Here is a 25098-nt window from a genome sequence, read left to right as displayed (position 1 = left end):
TAATTACACCCAAATCCAATTTCTATGTGGCTTTCCAAAAAGGCTCTAAGAGGATAACACAATGATCAAAAGATCAAATCAAATTGTACTAGTATATTATAACGAAAATAAGCATTAGGATTTTATCCTCAATCATACTTGGTCAAAATAAGTAAACTTAGTTTAGCAAAACTAAAGCAAATTAGCCATAATGAATGGGACAAACTAACACATCACTGCAAACGATAAGGGAGTACGAAGAATTCCGTGAGGGTCCCGTTAATTAATTAATTAATTATATATATATATATATATATATATATATATATAGGGAAAGAGAAACTGGGGTTTAAAAGGGGTTGACGAACTTAATAGTTTCGGTGATAGAAATTTTTTTTAAATTTTTTTAAAATTATATATAGGGTAGCCTAAGGAAGAATGGGGAGGAGATAATAAGATGGGGAGTCGAACCTGACCAAAAAGATGCAAGTTTAGGTGGCAAACCAAGTAAACTACTAAGATTCTGTACATATTCTTTTATATGTAGAGAGTTTGTTAGGAAATAACTAATCCATTGTGTCGATGTTTTGTGCATTTGGTAATACCAATATATTAACGGATGTTTTGTGCATTTGGTAATACCAATATATTAAGAGATAATTTTAGAGATCTCCCTCCAGGTTTCGCCCTATCACACTAACATTCTTTGTGGTTTACAATATTACACCTACCTCCCTTATTTTGATTTTCTTGTAACCATTCTTTAAACTTGTTTAAAATAAATATAAATAAAATACAATTTGATTAGATTTGCCCTTTTTAATGTTAATTTCTATCAATTTACTTTTTTTTTTATAAAATTTAACGTCGGTCGCCAGAAAATGTTGGGTTGCCGCGAAAAATGAAGTCACCGATAAACTAATAGTATAGAGAAGCTACCTGAGACCTTTCAGAAGTAACTAGTTTACTTTGTTTAATGGGAAAGACACGTGCATACAGAATAGTGATAAGCTTTATGCTTGTATCTATATTTAAATTAACTTATTAGTGTAGGTTTATTTTTAAAGAATTTGTTAAGTAAGTTATGTTGATAATGTTTATTACTAATTGAAAGAAATTAATATTAAAAAGGGCAAAATTGTTAAATTATATTTTATTTATATTTATTTATATTCATTTTAAATGAGTTTAAAGAATGGTTACAAGAAAATCAAAATAAGAGAGGTAGACGTAATATTGTAAACCACAAGGGAGGTCACTGTGATAGGACGAAACCTGGAGGGAGGTTTATGAAATTATCCGATATATTAAAGGATAATTTCACACATGGTCACTTAAATTTACTTGTTGCATTAATAAAGGTATATAAATTTATTTTTTGTCTCGATAAACTTATAAAATTTTACTTATTATATCAGTAAAGTCATGAAACAATTATATTTGTAGTCACATTAAAGTCACTAAACTTTACATGTTATATCAATAAAGTCACAATTGTTTTTTTGCCTCATTAGTCGCTAAACTATGTGTTAATTGTCTAACGTATGTGTTTTTTTATTTATATTTTTATCTTTTAGCTTTATTGTTTCTTTAATTTTTATGGTTTAAAATATGGGATGTGACAAGCTGAATTTTAATAAATTAGAGGCTGTTTGGATTGACTTAAAAAAATAGTTTTTCAGCAGAAATAGCCTTTAAGTTAAAAAGCAGTAAGTTGAGGTTGCTCATATATTGCTTTTGGCTTGTTTTAAGCAGTTTTTAACTTATTTAAAACATTTTTTAACTTTGTCAAATACTGAAAAAAGTTAAAAAGATCTTAAAAGCTGATTTGACCAGCTTAAAAGTCAATCCAAACACCCTCTTAAATAGATTTGCTTCCATGTTATTTTTTGGTGAAAATTTTGATTTGGTGAAGTATATATATTTTTAAAGTGTATTACAATCCAAGACTTTTAGACAATACCTGGTTGAAGTCTAAGCAAAAAGTATTTGAATTTTAAAAAAGTAGACGACAATTCCTTTATTAATAATCACCACATATAAATTTCAATTTTATCACGGTTATGGAGAACATACAGAGTTCATTCATTTATATTCGGAACCTTGTATTCGAGCTAGGAGAATGAAAAAAATTATGATAGAATGCGCTTTCTCCTTTAATTGTCTAATCCAAATTAAATAGGATAAAGCTGATACTAAATAGCAAATGAGAAACGAAAAAATTAATTATTATAATTTCCGCATAACTAAAGTACTTCATTCCCAACTTAACCTGTTCAAACTTGACCCTATTGGTGAAAGCCATGATATCGACTTGTTCTAGAATATTCGCAGGTAGCCTTCTCATAGTCAAACCTACACATACTACTTCCACAGCTTTCTCTGTAGCTCGAACACTCTCGCCTTGTCTCTCCGGTTCTCGCTTTCAGGTTCGCGCTATGGCTGACTCTGCTTCTCCCTTCAAAAAAGTTCAGATTCAAAGGGATGATACTGTAAGTATTTCTTTCATTTTCATTTATCTACTTGCCTCACTTTCAATCGTAAAATGATAGATTACTATTTGCGTCGCTTGTCCTTAATTACTCTAGTATTGAGGTGTAGTTGATTGTTGATTGATTAATAATATTTCTGTTTGCCTTACCCGGAGCGTGGAAAGGAGAGAAAATTAGAGGACTTGGAAGTCGGAATACTTTTTTTTTGTTTGAATGGGAGAGCCTGATATAGAGTAGTGTGCAAATTTCATTGAGAAGTGTTGATTTTGATGAGAAATTTGTTGTAATGAGCAAATTTTAGCTTAGGGCTTGCTGATTTAGATTCTGAAGGATGGAAGAACTAGCATTTTGCTTGTTTAGTGTTTGGATAATTATTGGTTCTAATTAAAAAAAAGTGCCTCTGAAATAGACTTGAATAGGCGCCGATTTAATACAGAGGATTCATATTACCAGTTGCAACTAATTTGGGATTGAGGCGTAGTTGAATGATTGATCATCTGCCCAAGGGTGTGGTCTAGTGGTTAACAAAGTAGGCGGAGAATCAGGAGGTCTTAGGTTCAAATTCTAGCGGAGGCCAAAAAAAAAATACGAGGTGATTTCTTTCCATCTCTACCGCCTCTCTACCTTCACTGGGTAGGGGTAAGGCATGCGGTAGGGGTAAGGCCTGCGTACACACTACCGTTCCCAAACCCCACTTGTAAGAATATACTAGGTTTGTTATTGTTGATTTCTTTCCATCTGCTCAGGCCTTGGTGATGGGTAGAGTTAGCTGGTACTTGTGCCAGTGGGAGGTAGTATGTATTCGGTGGATTCACGCAAGCTGCCCCTAACACTATAGTGATTAAAAAAAAAGCGCTTTGATGTCTTTTTGTTCTGACCTGCTGTATATCTTTATCTCAGTTGCTCTTCATGTTCTAGAAGGCCTCAACTGGAGACGAGAATTGTTTCTTAGCGTGACCAGTAGAGTGGAAAACATTCTTTCTTCTTATTGCTGATTTGTTTGAGTGATCTTATCATGCAGACATTTGATGCATATGTAATTGGAAAGGATGATGCCCCTGGAATCGTTGTGCTTCAGGAGTGGTGGGGTGTTGATTTTGAGATTAAAAACCATGCTCAAAAAATTTCTCAATTTGGTTCTGGTTACAAGGCACTTATCCCTGAGTGAGACTCCTTTTTTCGCACATGAACTTTCACTTGATGAATGTCATATCACAGTGTAGCTGATGGTTAATGTAATTTTTTATCTTTTTCTTTTCTTTGCAATTTCAGTTTGTACCGTGGAAAAGTTGGGTTAGATGTTGCAGAAGCACAACATCTGATGGATGGTCTTGATTGGCAAGGGGCTGTCAAAGATATTCAGGCTTCAGTTGACTGGCTTAAGTCAAACGGTTCCAACAAGGTACTTGGTGTTTATTCTACAGTCAACGTTGTCAACCAAGATGGTCTGACATGAAGCTATTGGTTCATGCACCTGTTTAATTTCTCAGATATCGAGAGCTGTGGATGTTTTAGAGTGTAAAGTTTGACTAATTAGATAGACGCCATTTAGAGACAAGAATATTGTCTGGAGTAGCTGGACTATAAGTTTGAAGTTGCCTCTGTGCGTGTTGTTGATAATTCTTTTTCGATACAGGATAGTAGTTCTCCTTAATTCTACATGGTTGAAGTTCACAATTGGTCTCTTCAGTATAAATAGTAGTAGCTAGCTATGTGCACTTCCAATTGGAATTTTGTCAAAAAAGAGAAAAGGAAATAAGTATTATTAATAGATATGATTCGATGTTTGTACACAGGTTCTGCCAGTATAATTCCTCAACTAGTTCTTATGTTGAAAATCTTCTCCTTATTTCTACCGGTCTTTTTAGCCGAGGTTCTATCGGAAACAACCTCTCTACCCTCCCAGTGTAGGGGTAAGGCTGTCTACATCTTACCCTCTCCAGACCCCAGACCCCCCCACTTGTAGGAATTCACTGGGCTTGTTGCATTTCTATTGTCTCTTAATCCTTGAACATTTTTTTTTTGATAAGGTAAACAACCTATAGTTACTTAAAAGCAAAGAAGATGTGACATATTTGACCATATATTTTGATGTTTGCCAGTGAAAATTAATATCAATTGTTTCTAGGTAAGCAGTTTAGTTCTTCTGCAACATAGTTTGAATACCTCTGTACTTTGGACTATTGAGTTATATATACTCTCTTCATCCAAAATGAATTATGTCATTCCTTGTATGACCTATCTCAAGGTAATTCAAATATTTTCAGGGGATATTTTATAATTTGTCCTCCATTTCCGTTTGATGAATGAAGCTCTGCAATTACGTAGAACCTATTTTACTCTGTTCACCTTTAATCCTAAATTACGCCTACCAAGTTTCAAATGGAAATACGACTTTGCTTCCTAACTATATTAGAAAGAGCATACTTTATAAAGGAACTTGAAAATTGATCACAATTCTCACCGAGGAATCAATCTGAGTTGGGAGCTGGAAGGAGTCTGCCAAGTAACCATTGAAACCTTTCTTTGTTTATTTCAATGAAAACCACCAACCTCTCTTACAAGCTTCCATTTTCATGTTAAACCCTTGTTTCTCTCATACCATCTCTCTCTCTCTCTCTCTCTCAAGCATGGCAATCCCCCTCTTCTAGTGTCTCTTTGCTCTCATACCCCAGAATATGCTGAATGACCCTCTTTCAGCGACAATCTTCAGAAAGTCTTGCTGGTTGCTAAGTGTCAATTGATTTCTAATTGACAAAATATTAAACTGCAAAAATGAAATATTTCAAAGCTTGCCACTGATTTCGTCCCTGCATAAGTGGATTATAAGAGAAATATAAACTTCTTAAATTATAAGTTTAATATAAGTGGTGCTTTATTTTCTTCTAAACCGGTTTACCATCATCTCTGATGAGTAACATAGTCAGCTTAGACCTCCATGTTCAACCATGTCCAAGCTTTTGTTAGATAATAAGGTGAGGCAATCTTGTAGTGGCGTCTTTCATGAAGGACCAAGAGTCTTTGGCACATGTTCCTTATTATATAGCTGTAGAACATTCTTCATTTTGGCGTACTTTATTGGAGGTTAGGTTGTCATGAGAGATGATAAGTAGATTCTTGGAGGAAAAGGAGATAGCTTATTATGAACTGTTCCAAAGTAGTGACATGACATGACAACATACCCAGTATTATCCCACACCGTGGGGTCTGGTGTACGCAAACCTTACCCCTACCTTGTGAGGATAGAGAGGCTGTTTCCAAAGTAGTGACATGCATTATGAAAATATAAAATAGTTCTAGTAGTATTACCGATAAATATCCCTAGTCGTTTGAAGTTAATGCTCTTCTCTTTTCCACTTTTATCCTTTCCTCTGTTCTTTTCTTAAATCCGTGCATACCCAAAAAGTTTGCCAAATGATGCACTGATTTGCCAAATCATGCTATGATTTTAATCATGATATGTTGTAAAATATTTTTTGTGTTTCCTGGGGGTTTCCTTAAGTTCTTAAGCATAGCTCTGTCTTGTTGGTTTTCATCGAACTGCTTACTCTATAGCATACGATGTGTGGAACTCATCACGTGGTGTTTCTAATTCTTCTACCTGATTATATGTTTGATGGGTTCTGTAGATTTGTAGAGTTATCAACATTGTTTAACTGTGTTTGTCATGTGTGTGCTTATGATTTACAAATATGTGGATTAGGTTGGTGTTACTGGATACTGCATGGGTGGTGCGCTTGCCATTGCAAGTTCTGTTCTGGTCCCAGGGGTAGACGCAGTTGTAGCTTTCTATGGAGTTCCATCACCCGAACTTGCTGATCCTGTTAATGCTAAGGCACCTGTGCAGGCACATTTTGGTGAAGATGATGGTTTAGTTGGATTTTCAGATGTAAAGGTATATCCAACTAAAAAGAGTTTCTTCTTTAAAGCTTGCTGTGGTTGTTGGCTTGTTGCTACTTTGGCTTCTATGATCTACATGTTCCTGTTTTCTTGTCATGATCACGAAGCATTATCATACTGTGTCATAGTTAACTTTGAACAATCAGTTTCTTTGTTCAACTATTTACTAATTTAGTCTATCCGGCTTTCCATGTCCCTATTTGGCTTTTACGTTTACAATGGTGGATGGTTATTGCAACTATTTGTGGGATACTGGGAGGGGTTGGCGGCTAAAGGCATGCTTATCTATCATTACTTATGTTATTGCAATACTATGTTGGTTCTACAAGAGAACCCCCCCCCCCCCCCCCAAAAAAAAAAAAAAGAAAAGGAGGGAAGAAGAGAGAAAACAGGAAACTCAAACGAGTTCAAGTATATCAGATTAATTTCATTTGGATTTAAAGAACATTCTTGTATCCTCATTGATTGATGTAATAAAGAAAAGGAATGATATGAAAAATAGGAGCACACATAAGAAAAGGAACGATATGAAAAATCGGAGAACACATAAACAAATGAGAGGGTTTCCTTCCTGAGGTAGTTTTAGAGCAATGAGCTCTTCCCCGATGGTCAGCACCTACAACCTCAGGGTTGTCGGTTCGAATCACCAAAGGAGCAATAGCTCCAACAAAGGGTGAAGGGGAGCCTTGGCGTAACTGGTAAAGTTGCTTCCATGTGACCAGGAGGTCACAGGTTCGAGCCGTGGAACAGCCTCTTGCAGAAATGCAGGGTAATCTGCGTACAACAGACCGTTGTGGTCCGGCCTTTCCCCGGACCCCGCGCATAGCTGGAGCTTAGTGCACCGGGCTGCCCTTAGAGCAATGAGCCCTTGAGCCTGAGTACAGATGTGTTGCATTATTAGGGTCATTCTGGTTTAACTCCAGGATGTTATCTACTGTACATTAGCTGGTCACTGAATGTGGTATTGACCATCTTGAGCTGAACACTTATCTTTCCTCGTTTAATGAAGATATGTAATTTGGACAGACAAATATATATATACAGTTCATGTGATTGCGAGGTATAGTTTATGAATTTAACTTATCGTTGATGTGATTTCTAGACTGGGAAAGCTCTAGAGGAAAAACTGAAGACATCAGAAGTTCCACATGAGGTTTACTTCTATCCACAGACTGGACATGCATTCATGAACAAGTCGCCGGAGGGTGTTGAGAGGAGGAAAAAAATGGGGATGCCTGATGCAGAAGATGCTGCTGTCGAGCAAGCTTGGACCCGCTTCCGCTCATGGATGAGTCGATTCTTGTCCGCCTAAGCTGTGGTACTTGATTTCTGAATCTATAATAGGTTGTGCCTTGACAATAATTTGATGTGTCTTGATGCTCCAGAATGTTTCCGGGAGCTTGCTTTTGGAACTCAGGTTCCTACGGTTCGCATATAAAACTAAGTGTTCTGGAGATCGGATATATGACCAGGAAAACAAAGTATTGTGGACTGAAAAATAAGCTCGGTTTCTCCTTGTCCTTGTAGTTGGTATGTTAGGTGTATGTAGAATAACCATCGTTATCCAGCTAGCCCACTCTTTTTCCATCTCCTTTTCTCTCGTCGTGGCTCACCTTTTCAAGTCAACTTTATATGAAGACCTGAGGCATTCCCTGTGATATACGCTAGGTGGTATATTAAAAGGACAGCCGAATCAATTGTTAGGTTATTCATAAAATAGAATAATGGCTGAATACATACATAATCAGAAACTGCAGTTGTTTTTTTAGCTTAGTCAGACGTTCCAATACTTCATTTTAACAGTATATCCCGAAAACCCCACAGCCGAAATAATTGAACTTGCTGCAAAGTTTAATGCTCATGCACGGAGGCGACGCAGCACCGATATTGCAGAAGTTTCTGTTGCTTATTGGAAGATAGTATCTTATTGGCAGCAGAAGCTGTTCGACTCGATTGGTGTGTACAGTACAGACATTTTTCTTAACTCTCGGAAAATCATATACTTGGAAATTTTGTTACTTCTTGGAGCGACTTTAAAGGAGGATGAGTACTGCATTTATAGTTAGTAGAAGGTGACTACTTGATATATAAACCGCAGGAGGAACAATCCATGGTTCCAAACAGTAGGGTACAAAGCTAGCACAAAACAAAACGAAGATCTAATTCCAAAGATATGGTGCTGCTGCTGAATTATGATTGCACAAAAGTTGATGTGCTACCTTACGTGGGAAATGGTAATGTAAACGTGATTAATTAGCAAATGTTTCTTGTGCTGAATATGTTTAATTTCTACTTTCCCATTTTACAGAGAAATTGTCTGGCAAGATCCATAGATATGTCCGCTCATCAAACATCATTTTAGCCATTGGCTCTTTTATTCTAGCTGTATCAAATTTAATCAAACTTTATTTAACTTGTCAAATGTTTAAAGTTTGACAGGGTGGATTAGAGGAATTAATTAAAGAAGGTAATACTTGGGGTGAGGTTTGGTTGGCCTATCAAAAAATTAGGACTAAAAATGGGCTAAAAAGTGTAACCTAACAAGTTATCAGCCCACAACACTCAATTCTCCCAAGAAGAATTGAGGGAGAAATTGCGGAGCTAAAGATCTTAGTGCAAGTTAAAAATTCTCTGAGTTCTTCTCGAATTCACTTTTTCCTCTTCAATTTAGTAGTCCTCCCTTAAGAGTGTAGTAGACTACTAGTCCTAAGCCTAATGATGTTTACCAAAATAGACAAAAATAAATTCGTCTCAAGGTCACCTATTGGAGACACACACACACACATTTTTTTCCTAAGTTTCCAAAAAAGCTATTGATCATATATTCAAAGTTAAAAATACGTTTGCAGTTGAGAGATTGCTTACTTGCCGAGTTCTCCGCCGGCCACACAAGGGCGGGCCTACGTTGGAGATGGGTCACCGGAACCCGTTAGCTTCGGCAAAAAAGCTATATATATATTTCATATATCTATATATCTATATAAACAGTAAGGACCCCTTAAATATATTATGCGGCCCCCTAAAATTATAAAATCTAGACAAAGGAGCTAGTTTGCAGAAGTGCTTAAGTACTTTCACTCTCTTGATGACCAGGTTCGAATGTGAACTCTTACGTTCAAACTCATTAGTAAAGCAGTATCCCCTTCTCTCTCCCCTCCCCGATGTAATTAAAAAAATGAAAAAAATGTTATATACGTTTACCTTCTCATTGCCTAGTTAGCAGCATTAACTGTAATGTTTAAAAGAACATGATTTTTTCATTTGCTTTCCTTCTTTTGTTTTTCCAATTCATATCATTCCGGATCGAGAAAAATTACAATAAGAGATCCCTTAGTTATTGACAATTATAATCTTAGTTCTCGCGATATTTGGACATGATCATTAACCTTCAATTGAATAGAATTATGCGCTCACTAAACAGCTTCCAAAAGTTAAACCATTCACCCTTTATTAAGTTCATAACAGAAATTTATTTGTACGTATACTCTTCTTTTAAAATAAAAATTAAATTTGTGAAAAATTGAAACGGGAGGAAATAAAACTGTGTACTACTCATTGGAGGTTAAATATAGTTAGGCGAATATCATTAAGATAAATTAAAACTCACATATAATTAAGGGATTAAATGCAGTGATGGATGCCTATATATGTAAATTAGTATATCGCCTAAATTATATTTCTGTATCGTTCAAGTTTTATGAGATCCCCTAAAGAGGGCATACAGACAGGGGCGGAGCTAGAGACCGAGGCGCGGGTTCGGCCGAATCAGTAGCTTTGATCCAAACTTTTTATTTGTCTTAATAAATTTATTTAATATTTTTGATTATTAATTTAGAATCCAGTAACTTAAAAAGACTAAAATCCTGAACCCAGAAACTTTAGATTCTGGCTCTGTATACGGGTAAAACCGAGGCTAATAAGCACCCCGATTTTCCGGTGGGTTAAACGAAGAAAGGACATGACTACATAAGATCGGAAACGAAGCTGGGAACTTCTCGTACTAAGGCCCGAACGGAGTGCTCGCTACCGGGCCCGACAAGACAACACCCCCCGAACTCGGTACAAGCTCTAAGATCTCGGAAAGCACTACAAACGGTTGCGAACGACTAACAGAGGGGCCGTGATATCTGCACCCAACCGGATATCGCGGCGCGGATCTCGCACGATGTCGGTAGCGTATCAGTAATTGATGTACATGGAGGATTTTTACCTTTTTTAGAATTATACTGGGGGTAAAACTCCCCTACTATATATAGGGGAAGTTTCTTATTCAATAGACACACTGTAATACACATATCAAGGCAATACAAACTTGTTTCTCTACTTTCTAGTTATTGAAAAGTTCTTATTTTAATCATAGTTCTTCATACGCATTTGGCTGCGAATCGGGGGTCCAGTCGAGAGCAGAATTATTGTTAAGCTTAAATCCGAGCCCGAACTTAACGTCACAACTGGATTGGTTATCCACAGTACCTTTAATTCATTTATCTAACATTCTTGATCATTTATGTTGAATCAATCCATATATCTTTAAAATCGCGTATAAATTCAATTGTTATCCATTTCAAGGTAAACAGGCTCCGCCTCTGCATACATACACACTTCTCATCATTCTTGTTCTTTTTGTGGTTCTCTTTCCATTTCCTTTTTGGTCTAACTTTAGGAGGGTCATTCAATGCGACTTTGGGCTGATTTTTGTTGAATGAAGACATATATTTCTTTACTAATAGAACGTGAAATTCACTAGATAGGAGGGCTTGTTCTTGAAACATCTGGTCCAAATTTAATTAGAACAAGAACTAAAAAGTAAAAACTCGTAGGCGGAGGCAATCCAATTATAGGTATAAGATATTGGAAAGAAACTTAAGACTTGACTGAAATGGTCCGAGACGTTAAAGATCATGGTCTAATTCTCATCAGTATCTCGTATGCCAATTTCTTTAGTTTTTTATTTTGTCAAATTTATTTAGAAACCGAAATTTTACATTAGAGTGAAATATCAAAATATTCCGCTTTTATCTTTTTCTATTTCATTACCAATCTAATAGTAATAAATTGTTCTTCTAATCAATGATTAAGATATCCAATTATGATTAGACTAGTCTCAATGTGGCATTAATCAAGAATTATTTCTCAATCTTTCCATATTCCTACACTTGGAGCTCTTTTATACTTTTCATACACTACAGAAAACTGCGAAAAACCGTCCAGAAATACCGACTGAAATCGGTTGGAAAACTGGAAAAATCGATAGATTTTTGACTAACTTTAATTCGTCAAAATTAGGCTGGTCAGTAATAAATAGACATCGAATTCGATCGCAATTTTCGACCGATTTCGGCCGATCAATTAAATTTCACAAACGGCCAAAAAAGAAAAAATTTATTGAAAAAATCGACTGAAGTTGGTTGGTATTTTTAATTATGTAATTAAAAAATACACCGTATGGGAATCGAACCAGGGTCTATACTGTGGCAAAATACTATTCTACCATTAAACCATTGGTATATTTTGGTTTAAGACTTTCTTTTATTTTCTTTATACTCTTTAATTGTATTTTCGCGTGAAAATAACCGACCGATTTCGGTCGATTTTATTAAAAATATAAAATTACCTACCGAAGTCGGTTAGTTTTTTAAAATGACCGACTGAAATAACCAGTCGATTTTATTTTTTTAATATTAATTTTAATTTATTTTACATGAAAAATCGACCAACTTGGTCGATTTCTTAAAAAATAAATTTCGCGAGATGCCAAAATAATTTGCTGCATTTTTGCGCCAAAAATACCGACCGAAGTCGATCGGTCGGTCGCGGTCGATTTTGGAAAAATTTCTAGTAGTGATACTCATATATCCACTATTATCAATGTACCAACTACCAAGTATGAAATTTTTGGTGATCATGCATTTAATTTACGAGAACCAACTAAAGAGAATGACGTTTAGATCAATCATTATTCTTATTCGTGGTTTCATAAAAATAATTACGTACAACAAGAAGATAAAAAGAAATAAAAGAAAAATGATGAATAATACTCAAGAAAGTACATTCATAATCTTGAGAGTCACATATTAATTAACAGACAAAATTCAAAATTTGCCGGTCGATCAAATTTATTACATTTACTAGCCTAAAAGTGTGTAAAATATGTATAGTATATATATCTAATACACACACACATATATAAAATATATTTTGTCGGCTATTTTTTATGGGAATAACTAAAAATATATGTTTATCTTATAGTGAAAATAATATAGCCTAATTATGATTAAGTGCTAAAAATTAATATGCATTATAGCTATTATGCATTCATTGATTTAGTATGAACACTAATGCAACTTAAAAGTATTTTCTTTATTATGATTTATAAAAAAAAAAAACAGGACTAGCTCGAAGAAGACTGAGATCTTGATGACGATAATACACCAGCGTATTAGTGCTTCCACCATTAATTTAGTCACCAAAAGTTGAAAATCTCGACAAAGTAGACTTCAAGCAAACTTTAATTATAAAGAATTAAAGAACTCAATTTTTAACAAATAACCGACTGAATAAAATAAAATGAAAAGAAAAGAAAAACACCCCATGAAGACCTCATATTAAGAAGCAGATACTTGACTCAAAGATTATTTATTATTAGGCTCAGAGACGTGATGCATATACAATATTATATCTTAGTTAATTTTATTTGAGAAGCATATAAAAATATTTGATAGGTCAAACATCAAGCTTAAGTTTGAAAGGATATGTCTAAAGATTCAACGATTGTTGGGATACCAATTGGATATAAAATCACAAGTGGAGAAAGAAAAATGCGTATCCCAATTAATTATGAATAAAATGTTTCTTCCATTTTCATCTGTTGTCAACCTAACTGTAAGCTTGTCCCTCATTTCTTTCTAACATGTTCTTTCAAATTATATTATAAACTTACAGTCCAATTGCCAAATTATGCTTTTAATAAAAAGCTTAATTGGTTGAATTTTAATTTTAATTTTTCATTTCGACCGACGCTGGTTTAGTCGACCTGTTAGTCTTTCGGCTCACTTTGATTTTGACCTGTTTTTAAGCATATAATAAAAACACATCCTCAATGTTTTCTTCTTTTTAGCGGGGACCAACTGATTAAGACGGTGAGACGGTGATTAGAAGCAACATTTGTTAACTGAATCACGTTTTATTTCTATTTCCGTATATAAATAACAAATATACTATTTAATATTACAGCAGTGATCACGCCCAACTATGCCTCATAAGAAGTTTAGCGGTCGTTGCAAATATAATTTAGTTTAACAAATCCGGAGTCGAATCCCACATGGAATTAACCTACATCACAACCACTAGTTTCACAAGAATTCAAGTAATCAACCTTCAAAAATATTGAATAACGATTTGAGTATTTACTAACTAAGAGCACACTAGTTAAAATGCAATAATTTATAACTAACGGAGCAAATGTTGCAGAAAAGATTGGAAAAGTCTAGGGTTTTGATTTTTCCAATTATCGGAATCCCTTCCGCTACGTTTCCTATAAATTCGCCTAAGTATTCTCTACCGACCGCGAGTAATTTGAGTGTCGTAGTTCTCTCTCGAGCAACTACCATTATTTAATAGACGTATTCTCTCGAACTACGCTAGCTTGCACTAATTCACCGCTCACTATGATCGCATCAAAGTTTCGTTATTTCTAATCCCGCCTTTAAACCCTCCGTATTGATTTCTCAAATACGTTAGGAGTGATGTTGTTCAACGACTACCTAAATGCGTTCCCTTTTTCAAGCAGTACACACTAAATAGGCAAGGTTAATTGAGAGCTCTTCAATCAACAACAAAGAAAACATAGTTGAACAAATAGAGAAAGAATCAACGACAAATTTATATTAAACGTAGTGGAAAATCATCCTTCAATAGGTTCCATCAAACCCTAGATGAGAGAGTTTAGCTACTCATAAATGTATAAACAATCATCATGATGTTCAAAGACATTAAACTACAAAGTAAAGAGAAATGGAGGGAAAAACTCGTTTGATTCCTTGTTCCACAATGCTCTGTAGCCTTTTTCTTCTCCAAAATAATGTCCAACCCTTCCTCAATTCGTTTAGGGAGTATTTATATGTTAGGGTTAAGGTCTTTGAGTCCGAATCTGAGTCGGAGTATTTTAATTCGCGGCCAAGCTGGCTACGCCTGGCCTGTAGCGCGGATAAGCTGGCCACGCTTGGCCTGTAGCGCGGTCAAGCTGGCTACGCTTGGCCTGTAGCGCAGTCAAGCTGGCTACAGAGCTGGATACGCTTGGCCTGTAGCCAGGCGTGTGGACTTTGTGTTTTTATGCTCTTTTCTTGCATTTTCGTCCTCTTTTCGGGCAACTTTCAATCGACTCTTTCTTCTAATGCTCCTACAGATAAAATAACATAATTTAGATCAAATATCACACAATTAATCGCTATACCAACAAAATATAGGGCGAGTAATATACTAAAAGTATAGCATTTTGGCCAAACATCACCACCCCACACTTAGACGTTGCTCGTCCTCGAGTCAACCACCAATTCACACTAACCTGGAGCACTTTATTTTCTTTTAGCACATCCGAAGCACACCATACCTATGACTATGGTTGATAGCAATAATAACTTTAGCATATGCCTTCAACTAGGGATGGCAATGGGGCGGGGCAGGGCGGGTTCTATTTTAACGCACAAAATTTCAACCCGCCCCGCATAGCATGTTCCCCCGCATCCGCCCGCCCTGTAACTGCACCTGCATCCACCCGCCCAGCTATTTGTTTTTTTCACTTTGAAATTTTTGCTCAAGCTTTTTAACTTAGTTAATTATGTTTACTTTCATTAAATTAATTCATTTTCCTTTTTCTTTGGTATTTTTCAAATGGAAATTTTCTTTTGGGATTTCAAATTTGGGTTACATTTAAGACTAGAGGCATTTTGGTTGCTTCAGTTTTGTCTTACTGAAGAATATGCTTTTGAGCTATTAGGAGTTTAACCCAAAAAAGAAAAACGAAAATAATTAATGTAGATGAATTACAAAGATGAAACAAATCAGAAGAACTTTTTTAGAAGAAAATTGTTGGCGTTTCCTTGTTTCATTGTCAAAGCATACTTTTAATTTTATCTTTTACTTTTTTGTTTTTTCTGGGGGTGGGGGTGGGAGTTTGGATTTTAAAATAGTCAGCAATAGAATTTTTCACCAATACAACCATAGGTTTGTGTAGAATAGATTCATCTCTTTCTTAATTTTGTGTCAGGATTTGAACCCGCAGCCGCCCGCAACCATAAATATTATTTTTTAAAAAAGTCAACCCGTCCCGCAACCGCATAGGCCAAAACTGCCACGCCCCCGCATGGGTTCAAACCCGCCCCGTACCCGCACCGTCCCATTGCTATCCCTACCTTCAACACACACTTCCCTTTACTCTATGCAATAATTAAAAATTTATTCAACACCAAGACAACATGCTTATAACAATCATAGCCTCACAAACTGACTCAATATCATAATGAATTCATGGATTGAACACTTAACATTATCGAGAAATCTAATAATGTCACATATCCCTCGTGAAATCATGTGCCCTCACAATAAGAACAAAAGAGTAAGTTGAATCCACACGTTCGAATCAAATGCTCAAATATATTTTAAGGACTCATATATATCAAAGAAATTTCTCACTCTCACAAAGAAGTCACATGCATGCACAAAGTACCATAGGCTTGCCCTTTATGTAAACCTCTACTAATGTAGGCTTGCTTGATCAAAAATCAATTAAAACTTTTTCATGATTGTAATGTGGGTTATGTGACAAGTAGGATATATTTTTGGAATACTGAATAACCCTCCTAAGTACTTTAACACATCACATATTTCTTTAAGCGTAAATTCTTCAATCCCAACTTCGACTTTCACAAACAATATCATACCAAGAGCACCCCCCCCCCCCCAATTTTTTCTTTTCTTTAAGCACTACTTTAATTCATACCCACTAGCAAGGACACGATATGCTTATTTTCCTTTGCTACATATTATTATTCTCTTTTTTTTCTTTTTTTTTTTCAACAATATTTTTTTTTTCTTCTACCATTCATGTTAGTGGTGTATTCCTTACAACACAAGTGCACCTTTTCTTTCTTTTATTGGTTTCACTCAAAAGTTACCCAAATTTTCTCCTTACTTCTTCTAGCGTTCATTTAACAATTAAAGTGTTTTAAGAGGTAAAAGGATCAAAACAATACATTTAAGAACAAAAGGGTATAGGCTTGTAATGTGGTTGCCAAATAAAAGTCTATATGCTCAAAAGGGTTGACTAGGGATAATTTTTATTTGTGGTAAATATTAAGCTCAAAAAGATCAAAGAAAGCCTAAAATTATTTTTAAACCGAGCAAAACCTAAAATTTTGCTTTAACTCACTTGACGGGCAAATTCTAGACTCCAATGCAATGATGCGGACTACACAAATTCTCACCACATATGGCACATGACTCACTATAGATGGTTCCATTCCGACTCTCAAATAATTGCAAGTATTCACGAAGCCACAAAATATTAAGCATTAAGCACTATGTGACACGAGCCAAGAAAACGAGACATATATGCCAATAAATATGCTATCTAGTCAACAAGGCATCATAAGCATTTTCAAACCATAAGAAAGGTAATACACATGCCTAGGGGTGGGCATAAAATCCGAAAAATCGAATTCTGAACCGGACCTAATTAATTCGGTATTTCGGTTTTGATTTTTTCTGTATTTCGGTATAATTCGGTATTATATTTTTGGTATTTTGGTATAACGGTACAGTACTCGGTATTAGGATCTTGAAATTCGGTATACCGAAATACCTAATTTTTAAAGAATTTTATGTTGGACCTATACTGCCCGGCCCAACCCAATATGTTGTATATCTAATTCTCTATACTGCCCTAGTGCCCAACGCCCCAACCCAACCCAATAAGGCCCAACAGAAACCTCTTTAGTTTTTCACTATAGGGATTAGAGAATTAGAAAGGGAGAAACAGAAACGGAGAAACCTAACCTAAGAGAATTGATATCGGCTGTTGTGACTGTGAGAGAGAACTCAAAGAAGTGAGAACCTTACGCGATAGAGACGAGTCAGACGACGTCACAACGACTTCACGACCTCGGTGTCGACAACTCTACTGCTGGTTTCCTATTTTTTTTACCTTCATTCTTCAATCTTCAACTGTTCAACAGGTTCATAACTTTTCATTCTTCAATCTTCAGTTTTTTTTTTTATAATAATGGATGTACTATTGGAGAAGGAATGTTATTTTAAATTTTGGGGTATGAATTTTGATATAGTTGTAGTGTTGAATTTTGGGGTATGAATATTTCAAAGTGAACTGAAAAAATAATGATTATTATTGCCTCAGATTGCTCTAAATTATGAAGATGAAAATCATGTAGAGGCAAAAGGCATAGGACAAAAAATTCTGGACAAGGTGCAACAAAGTGACAAACGTATGCATTGGAGCTAGCCGGCAAAGATTTTGCCTATGATGGTGAGAAGAGCTTGTTTACAATTGGTGTACTACCTCATAACAAACTTGAGTTTACTGTTGTGTTGGAGGATTTCTCTTCTTCTTCTAGGTGCAGTACTGAATTTCTTTTTGCATTTTACAATAAACAATTTTAGTTTTTTAGAAACCAATTTTATGTATCAACTAAACTCTTGCTTTATGTGTACAGAAGCACCACTCGAGGTGGAAGTCTTGAAGGAATCCCCGGTGAGGCTGATAAAAAAAGGTCAAAGAGGCAGCCACGGTCAAAGGCATACAAAGTGGTAATTAAGTACTCGTTTTTCTGTTTCATTTAATTCGTTTCTGCTTGTATTGTCGCTTAACTAGGTTGATTTGATTAATTATGTCACTGTTAATATGTGTCTTGCCTCTTTTCTAATTTTATTTTTCTCTTTAATTAATTGTGTTATAATTGGGTTAATTTCAGGAGTTTAAAAATGCTGAATTGTTTTGCACAATTCTGTGAAGATGTTGCACTCCTTAGTCCTTAATCGTTGTGCAATGTGTGAGTTATGCAGAATTGTGAATTGTGCAATGTGCACTTTGAATTCTGCTGCACTGAGTGAGTTAAGCTTTAAATTGTGCAATGTGCACTTTGAATTGACAGCTTTGAAGTTTGAATTGTACACTGTGAAGATGTTGCACTCCTTAGTCCTTAATTGCTGTGCGCAGTGCATTGTTGCATAGAATTGTGCACGTGTTAATCGTAGTGCACTGTTGTCACTCGTTAGTGTTGCTTATTTAGCGATTATTAAATCGAAACCGTACCGAACCAAAATAAGAAATACCGAACCGTACCGAAATAATTTGGTACGGTATTTGGTATACATAATTGATAAACCGAATACCGAACCAAAATTCTTAAATACCGAATCGAAATACCGAATGTCCACCCCTACACATGCCAGAGCCTAAATATACTATTATCAAACAAGTCAAAAGGCACTTATCAATCTCATTTTCCCCATCCCTTTATTCCCTAACTCTAAAAATAAAAAAATAAAAAAATAACTACTACCCGGTTCAAGTTACATCCCATGAAAATAAACTGAGGCACGAAGAAAAATCACTGGGGATTATTTCTACTTAAAGAAAAAAAAAAGATATGTTTTTGTAATTTTTTTCTATTTTCAAATTTTGTTTGTATTTTTTTGTTTAGAATTTAATCCCTCAAGAAAACTGTCTAGGAGATCCATCGTCGGAAAAAGTTCAATCATATATATATATATATATATATATATATATATATATATATATATATATATATATATATGTCTATTTTACTCGAATATTTAACAAAATAAGCTAATAATATAAAAAATAAAAAATAAAATAAGAAACTATTAGTTTATCTAATATTTATAAGTCACATAGAATATAGAATCCCCCACTCCACATTTAATTCATGCAGTGTTCTTAGTGCATATATAAAGCAATAACAAAACAAGTAAGGTGGTAGGAAAAACTCCTTGATCAGTCATCATCATCACCCTCATCGCAGAAGGCCCCATCCGCATATGTCCATTTTCATCCTCTGTCCCCTCATCAGCATCATTCTCATACTACTTTGTCTTGGCCTCTGAACATTCTGGCGTGTTGACATCCTCGTCCTCAGGGTGTCTCTGGCCCTCACCAAGCCCTACCAGACACTGGGCATGAGCATTGAGCATTGAGCGGAAAACGCTTATCCAAGTTGGCCCTCTCCCCCGGAATAGCCAGCCTCCCTCCAATCCAAAGCTACAGGCCTATCATCCCAAATAAATGGGCCATAAAGCTATCATTGCGAGCATTGCGCTCTACACCTGTCAGTGAATACATATCACTCTCCTCCTTCGCTCGGATGCTGGTGATGTCCGTCTATCGGAGGGGTGCTGGAATGACTACATCAAAATCCCGCTCTTCCTCTACCTCCTCTTTTCGCAAGTACTGTGTCAGCATGTTGCTGAAGAACAACCTATCAACTCTCTTGCTTGTTATTACCTATGCTATCTGGTAGCGTATCAACTGGCCCACATTCACCTTTTGGCCAGTCATTAGGAAGTAAAGTAGGCATACCCTTTCATGGCTGATCATCGTCTCATGGTTGCATGGAAGTAGCCGCGTGTTGATCAATTTCAACCACGCCTGAGCTTCTGGATTCATTTTCTTCTTTGGAAATTTCCTATGACATTGGGTCTTCTTGTCACGGACCCAGGCTACCATAGAATTGACACCACAGAGAGTGTGTCTCAATGCCTGATATGTTGGGCGGGCAATGAAGTTACCTAGGGGCTCATGAGGAACATCCGGATCTCCCAAGTAGTTGCATATAGATGATATAGAAAAATCAATCAATCGGCCTCGAATAGGCACATACTGCTCTGGATCATATCTGCCATTTGATGTCCCTAGTGTTTCCAAACACGTAGCTCAACCCAAGATCATGAATACCCTTCCAAATTTCTTGATGCTTAGATTTTAGATGGCGTTCATGAACAATCGAATCAGGGTGTATATGTTTCGGTCGACAAATCTTGTATCATTCCTTGGCGGACGGGGGTATACTCTTAATTCCATACTCTCGTTGTACCACAGGTTGTGGGCATGAGGCTACCATAGCTGCAACTGCTTGCAACCCCTCAACATGACTTGAAGTCGCTTCCCCTCCTTTCCTCTTTTTCGATGGAAGTGCGGAGGAAGCCTTGCCTTTGGTAGGGGCAGTAGCTTTGCCCTTTCCTTTATCCGTCGGATGTACCATATTTATACCTACACAAGTGGACACTAGTCAACCTTAGAGGTATTGAATCAATTCAAAATATGGTCTTACGACCCTACACTTAAAGAGTTCTACACATGATGTTCAACAAATTTGCGGCTAATCAGACTTCAACTCTTTATTTTAGCATGAAAATTAATCAATGTCACAAAGATGTCTACTACAATTTTGATGCATATAGCTACCAATCTCGGCTCCGATGATCCACCCCACACTTAAGACTTAAAGTGTTGAAAGAAGACATAGCACTAGTGTAACAATCCCTGAGATTCGGGCTCCAATGGGGACAAAGAATGCATTTGAGGCATTTTGACAAACATTTGGTGTGCACTAGTGCCATGGAAGTGCTTGTGTGGATGAGGGATTTCCCCACCCTCCCAAATCGGCTTAGGAATTGAGCGCTATCACTCGTGTAAACAATAAGAATAACATTCATATGGGTTTCATGGGGCTGGAACAAGCATGCAAAACTTCTCATTTAAGACATCCATAAATTTTCAAGATACAATTTTACCTCAATCAACCCAAAATAAAGGAAAGAGAAGGAGAAGAATTCATACCTTAGATAATTGAGAACGAGGATTGTTCTTCAATTAGTTGTGAATTTTGATGGGATGAATGTATGGGAGTGGAGTTGGGAAAGATGTGAGTGAAAGAAAGAAGGGGGGGGGGGGTGACAGTGATGTTTGGGAGAGGTGAGAGTGCGTGTGTATGTTTAGGGGCAGTGTAGGGAGAGGGTTATGCGGTTATTTTATTTAAGGTGTGTGTGTATGTGGTGTTTTAAAGAAAAGGAAAGAAGAAGAAAAGAAAACAAAATACTTACTTGGCACTACGAGGTGGATCTCACTATAGCCCAGGCGACGCGAGGTGGGTAGCGAGCAGGGGACTGGTTGACGCGAGTTATGTCGTGAGGAAGAGAGCTCTAGGAGCTGGGCGTCACGAGGTCTGCCGTGAGGTCCATTGTGCCATAGAATGTGCAGTACCAGGTCTGTGGTGTGTTTCTTGCCTCGCTTGGTGAGGTCCAGAGCGTACCTAGTGATGTTGGCTCCATTTTCTGGATTTCTTTATGTGTTCTTGACTTCCCAATATGCTCTGATACCTGTTCAAACACCAAGACTTAACCAATGACTTGTTAGTACCTAAAAAAAATAAAAATAAAAATAAAAGTCTAATGAAGCTAAAATAAACTACAAATTGGGTTCCCTCCCAGTAAGTGCCTTAGTTGACGTCACGACATGATGAATGCAATATTATAATGGGTTGCCTCCCACGAAGCGCCTGATTTAACATCGCAGCATGATGTAGTCAATCAAGCTCAAGGTTCACTCAACACTTTCATTCCATCCTCGGATTCAATTTTTACAGCTCCACTTGGGAACACTTGCACAACTCTAAATGGTCCCGACCATGTGGATTTTAGCTTACCTGAAAATAATTTCAATCTTGAGTTGTACAACAACACAACATCTCCAGGTTTGAAATTTATCTCTAGAATATGCTTATCAAGCATCATCTTCGTCCTTTCTTTTTACATCCTGGTGCTCTCAAAAGCAAGATAACAGAACTCATCAAGTTCATGCAGCTCTGTGATTTTACTTGGGCCAACGGCCTCCATGTCAAGATTTAATTACCTTAAATCCCAGAAAGCCCTATGCTCTAAATCCATCAGTAGGTGACATGCCTTTCCAAATACTAATTTATACGGTGACATACCAATCGGAGTTTCGAATGCAGTGCGGTAAGCCCATAGTGCATAATCCAATTTTCTCGCATAATCTGTCTGAGTAGCATTTACAGTCTTGGTCAAAATACTCTTGGTTTCTCTATTTGATACCTCCACTTGCCCACTTGTTTGTGGGTGATACAGAGTAGCAACCTTATGGAAAATTCTATATTTCTCTAACAACTTTGCAAAGGCTCGGTTGCAAAAGTGGGTGCCTCCATCACTGATGATCGCTCTTGGAGAGCCAAATCCGGTGAAGATATTTTTTTCTTAGAAAATCAATGACTCCATTTGCATCATTCGTTAGGAGTGCCATGGATTTTACCTATTTTGAGACATAGTCCATAGCTACCAGTATGTACTTGTTGCCATATGAGCTAAGAAATGGTCCCATAAAATCGATTCCGCACATATCAAATACTTTCACCTTTTGAATTGTTTTTATGGGAATCTCATGTCGATGGGAAATGTTCCCCATCTGCTGGCACTCATCATAGCTCTTTACCCAAAAGTGTGCATCTTTGAACAACATCGGCCAATAAAAGCCCGACTCCAACACTTTGGCAGTTGTCCTTACTCCTCTAAAATGTCCTCCATAAAGCGAAGCATGACATGCCTACAAAACAGAAGCTTGGTCTATATTGGGGATACATCTCCGGATCATGTTATCAATACATATCCTAAACAAATATGGTCCATCCGATAAATACATACAATAATCACAAAAGAATATTTTCTTCTGCATAGAGGACAAGTCATAGGGAACAATATCGTTCGCTAGGTAGTTTGCAATATCTGCATACCATGGCGCTACCTCAAGGCTAGTGGCTAAAAGTTGTTCATCTGGGAAAGTATCCACGATCTCTTCCACCTCAACCCTATTTTCAGCTCCTTCTAGCCTGGATAAGTGATCTGCAAATTGGTTTTCCGTTCCTTTTCGATCACGAATTTCTAAGTCAAATTCTTGCAGCAGTAGCACCCATCGAATCAGACATGACTTTGACTCCTTCTTCTCAATTAGGTACCTGAGAGCAACAGTTTCAGTATAAATAATTACTTTCGAGCCTATCAGGTATGACCTGAATTTTTCAAATGCGAACACCACTGCTAGCATCTCCTTCTCAATCACAGTGTAGTTTAGTTGGGCCCCACTCAAGGTTCTACTTGCATAGTAGATTGGGTGCATGACCTTATCTTTTCGTTGCCCAAGTACTGCTCCTACAACATAGTAGCTCGCATCACACATTAGCTCAAATGGTTGCTCTCAGTCAGGTACAACTATGATAAGTGCTGACACCAGCCTTTTTTTCAGCTCCTCAAAAGCTACATTGCATTCATCAGAAAACACAAAGGGGTTATCTTTTTCAAGCAATTTACACTAAGGGTTAGCAATTTTGGAAAAATCTTTTATAAACCGGTTATAGAAGCCGACGTGACCAAGGAAACATTTTTTGGCCTTGACGGAAGTGGGTGGTGGAAACTTCTCTATTTCATCAACCTTAGCACGATCCACTTTAATGCTCGTACTTGACACTAAGAGTCCCAAGACTATACCTTCCTGTACCATAAAATAATACTTTTCCTAATTCAGTACCAGATTAGTCTACATACACCTCTTTAGTACTCTTTTCAAATTCATAAGGCAGTCATCAAATGAGTTCCCCACTATTGAGAAATTATCCATGAAAACTTCCATTATGTCATCTACCATATATGTGAAGATGGCTAGTGCACCTTTGGAATGTGGCGAGTGCATTGCGTAGGCCAAAAGACATTCTCCGAAAAGTATATATGCCATATGGACAAGTGAACAATATTTTCTTTCTATACCCCGAGTGTCCATCCATGAAGCAAAAGTGGGACCTCTCCGCCAATCTATCTAACATCTAATTAGTGAATGGCAGAGAAAAATGGTCTTTTCAGGTGGCCTTGTTCAACCATCTGTAGTCCATACAGATTCGCCATCCCGTGACTGTTCTTGTTGAGATCAACTCATTGTTCTCGTTTTGCACTACAGTCATTCCACCCTTCTTTGAAACACACTGAATTGGGCTGACCCAGTTGTTGTCAGAGATGGGGGAAATGATTCTCGTATCTAACCATTTGATTACTTATTTATTCGCCACTTCTTTCATGTTAGGATTCAGCCTTCTTTGATGTTCTCTGGAAGCTTTGTTCCTATCTTCCACTAGAATCTTATGCCTACAAAACATTGGGGTGATATCCTTTATGTCTACATTGGTCCACCCAATTGCAGTTTTGCACTCCTTCAATACCTACAAAAGCTGTTCTACCTACACATCTAACAAAATAGATGAGATAATAACAAGTAAAGATGAGTTAGGTCCTAATAAAATATACCTGAGGTGAGATGGTAACCGTTTCAGTTCCAATGGTGGTGGCTCTTCGATTGACGGCTTAGTTGGAGGGGTCTTCCTTTATTCTAAGTGTAATGGCTCAAATTCAAGCTCTCTTTTCGAGTACCCTTGGCCTTCAAGAGCCAAAACTCACTCCGCCAAGTCCTCACTATCTACCTTTTCTAAGTTCATGAGGCAGGCTGCTAGAGGCTCCTTTGCATTTAGTGCCTCATCTTCCTCCTCCAGAATCACATCCAGTGCTTCAAGCAGAGAGTAATTAGCAAACTCACTGGGTCGCCGCATGGACTTCTGCAAATTGAATGTTATTTCTTCAT

General features: G+C 36.8%; 1 protein-coding gene across 1 annotated transcript; it reads left to right on the top strand.

The window, feature by feature from the left end:
* The first annotated feature begins 2254 nt into the window (after window positions 1-2254).
* Window positions 2255-7889, top strand: LOC107824354 (uncharacterized). Its single transcript, XM_016651101.2, has 5 exons — window positions 2255-2471; window positions 3493-3635; window positions 3744-3873; window positions 6175-6366; window positions 7474-7889. The coding sequence occupies exons 1-5, from the start codon at window positions 2283-2285 to the stop codon at window positions 7681-7683; spliced, it is 864 nt and encodes a 287-aa protein (XP_016506587.1). The 5' UTR covers window positions 2255-2282; the 3' UTR covers window positions 7684-7889.
* The last annotated feature ends 17209 nt before the right edge of the window (window positions 7890-25098 follow it).

This window comes from Nicotiana tabacum, chromosome 13 (genome assembly GCF_000715075.1).
Source record: "Nicotiana tabacum cultivar K326 chromosome 13, ASM71507v2, whole genome shotgun sequence".
NCBI classification, from domain to species: Eukaryota; Viridiplantae; Streptophyta; class Magnoliopsida; order Solanales; family Solanaceae; genus Nicotiana; species Nicotiana tabacum.
Note: the sequence above shows the minus strand (reverse complement) of the source record. Positions and strands in the feature narration are given on the sequence as shown.

Coding starts and splice junctions, on each gene's coding strand:
- LOC107824354 (XM_016651101.2), top strand. CDS start 2,283: ATGATATCGACTTGTTCTAGAATATTCGCAGGTAGCCTTCTCATAGTC. Junction 2,472..3,492: donor AGATTCAAAGGGATGATACT/GTAAGTATTTCT, acceptor CTTATCATGCAG/ACATTTGATGCATATGTAAT. Junction 3,874..6,174: donor AGTCAAACGGTTCCAACAAG/GTACTTGGTGTT, acceptor TATGTGGATTAG/GTTGGTGTTACTGGATACTG.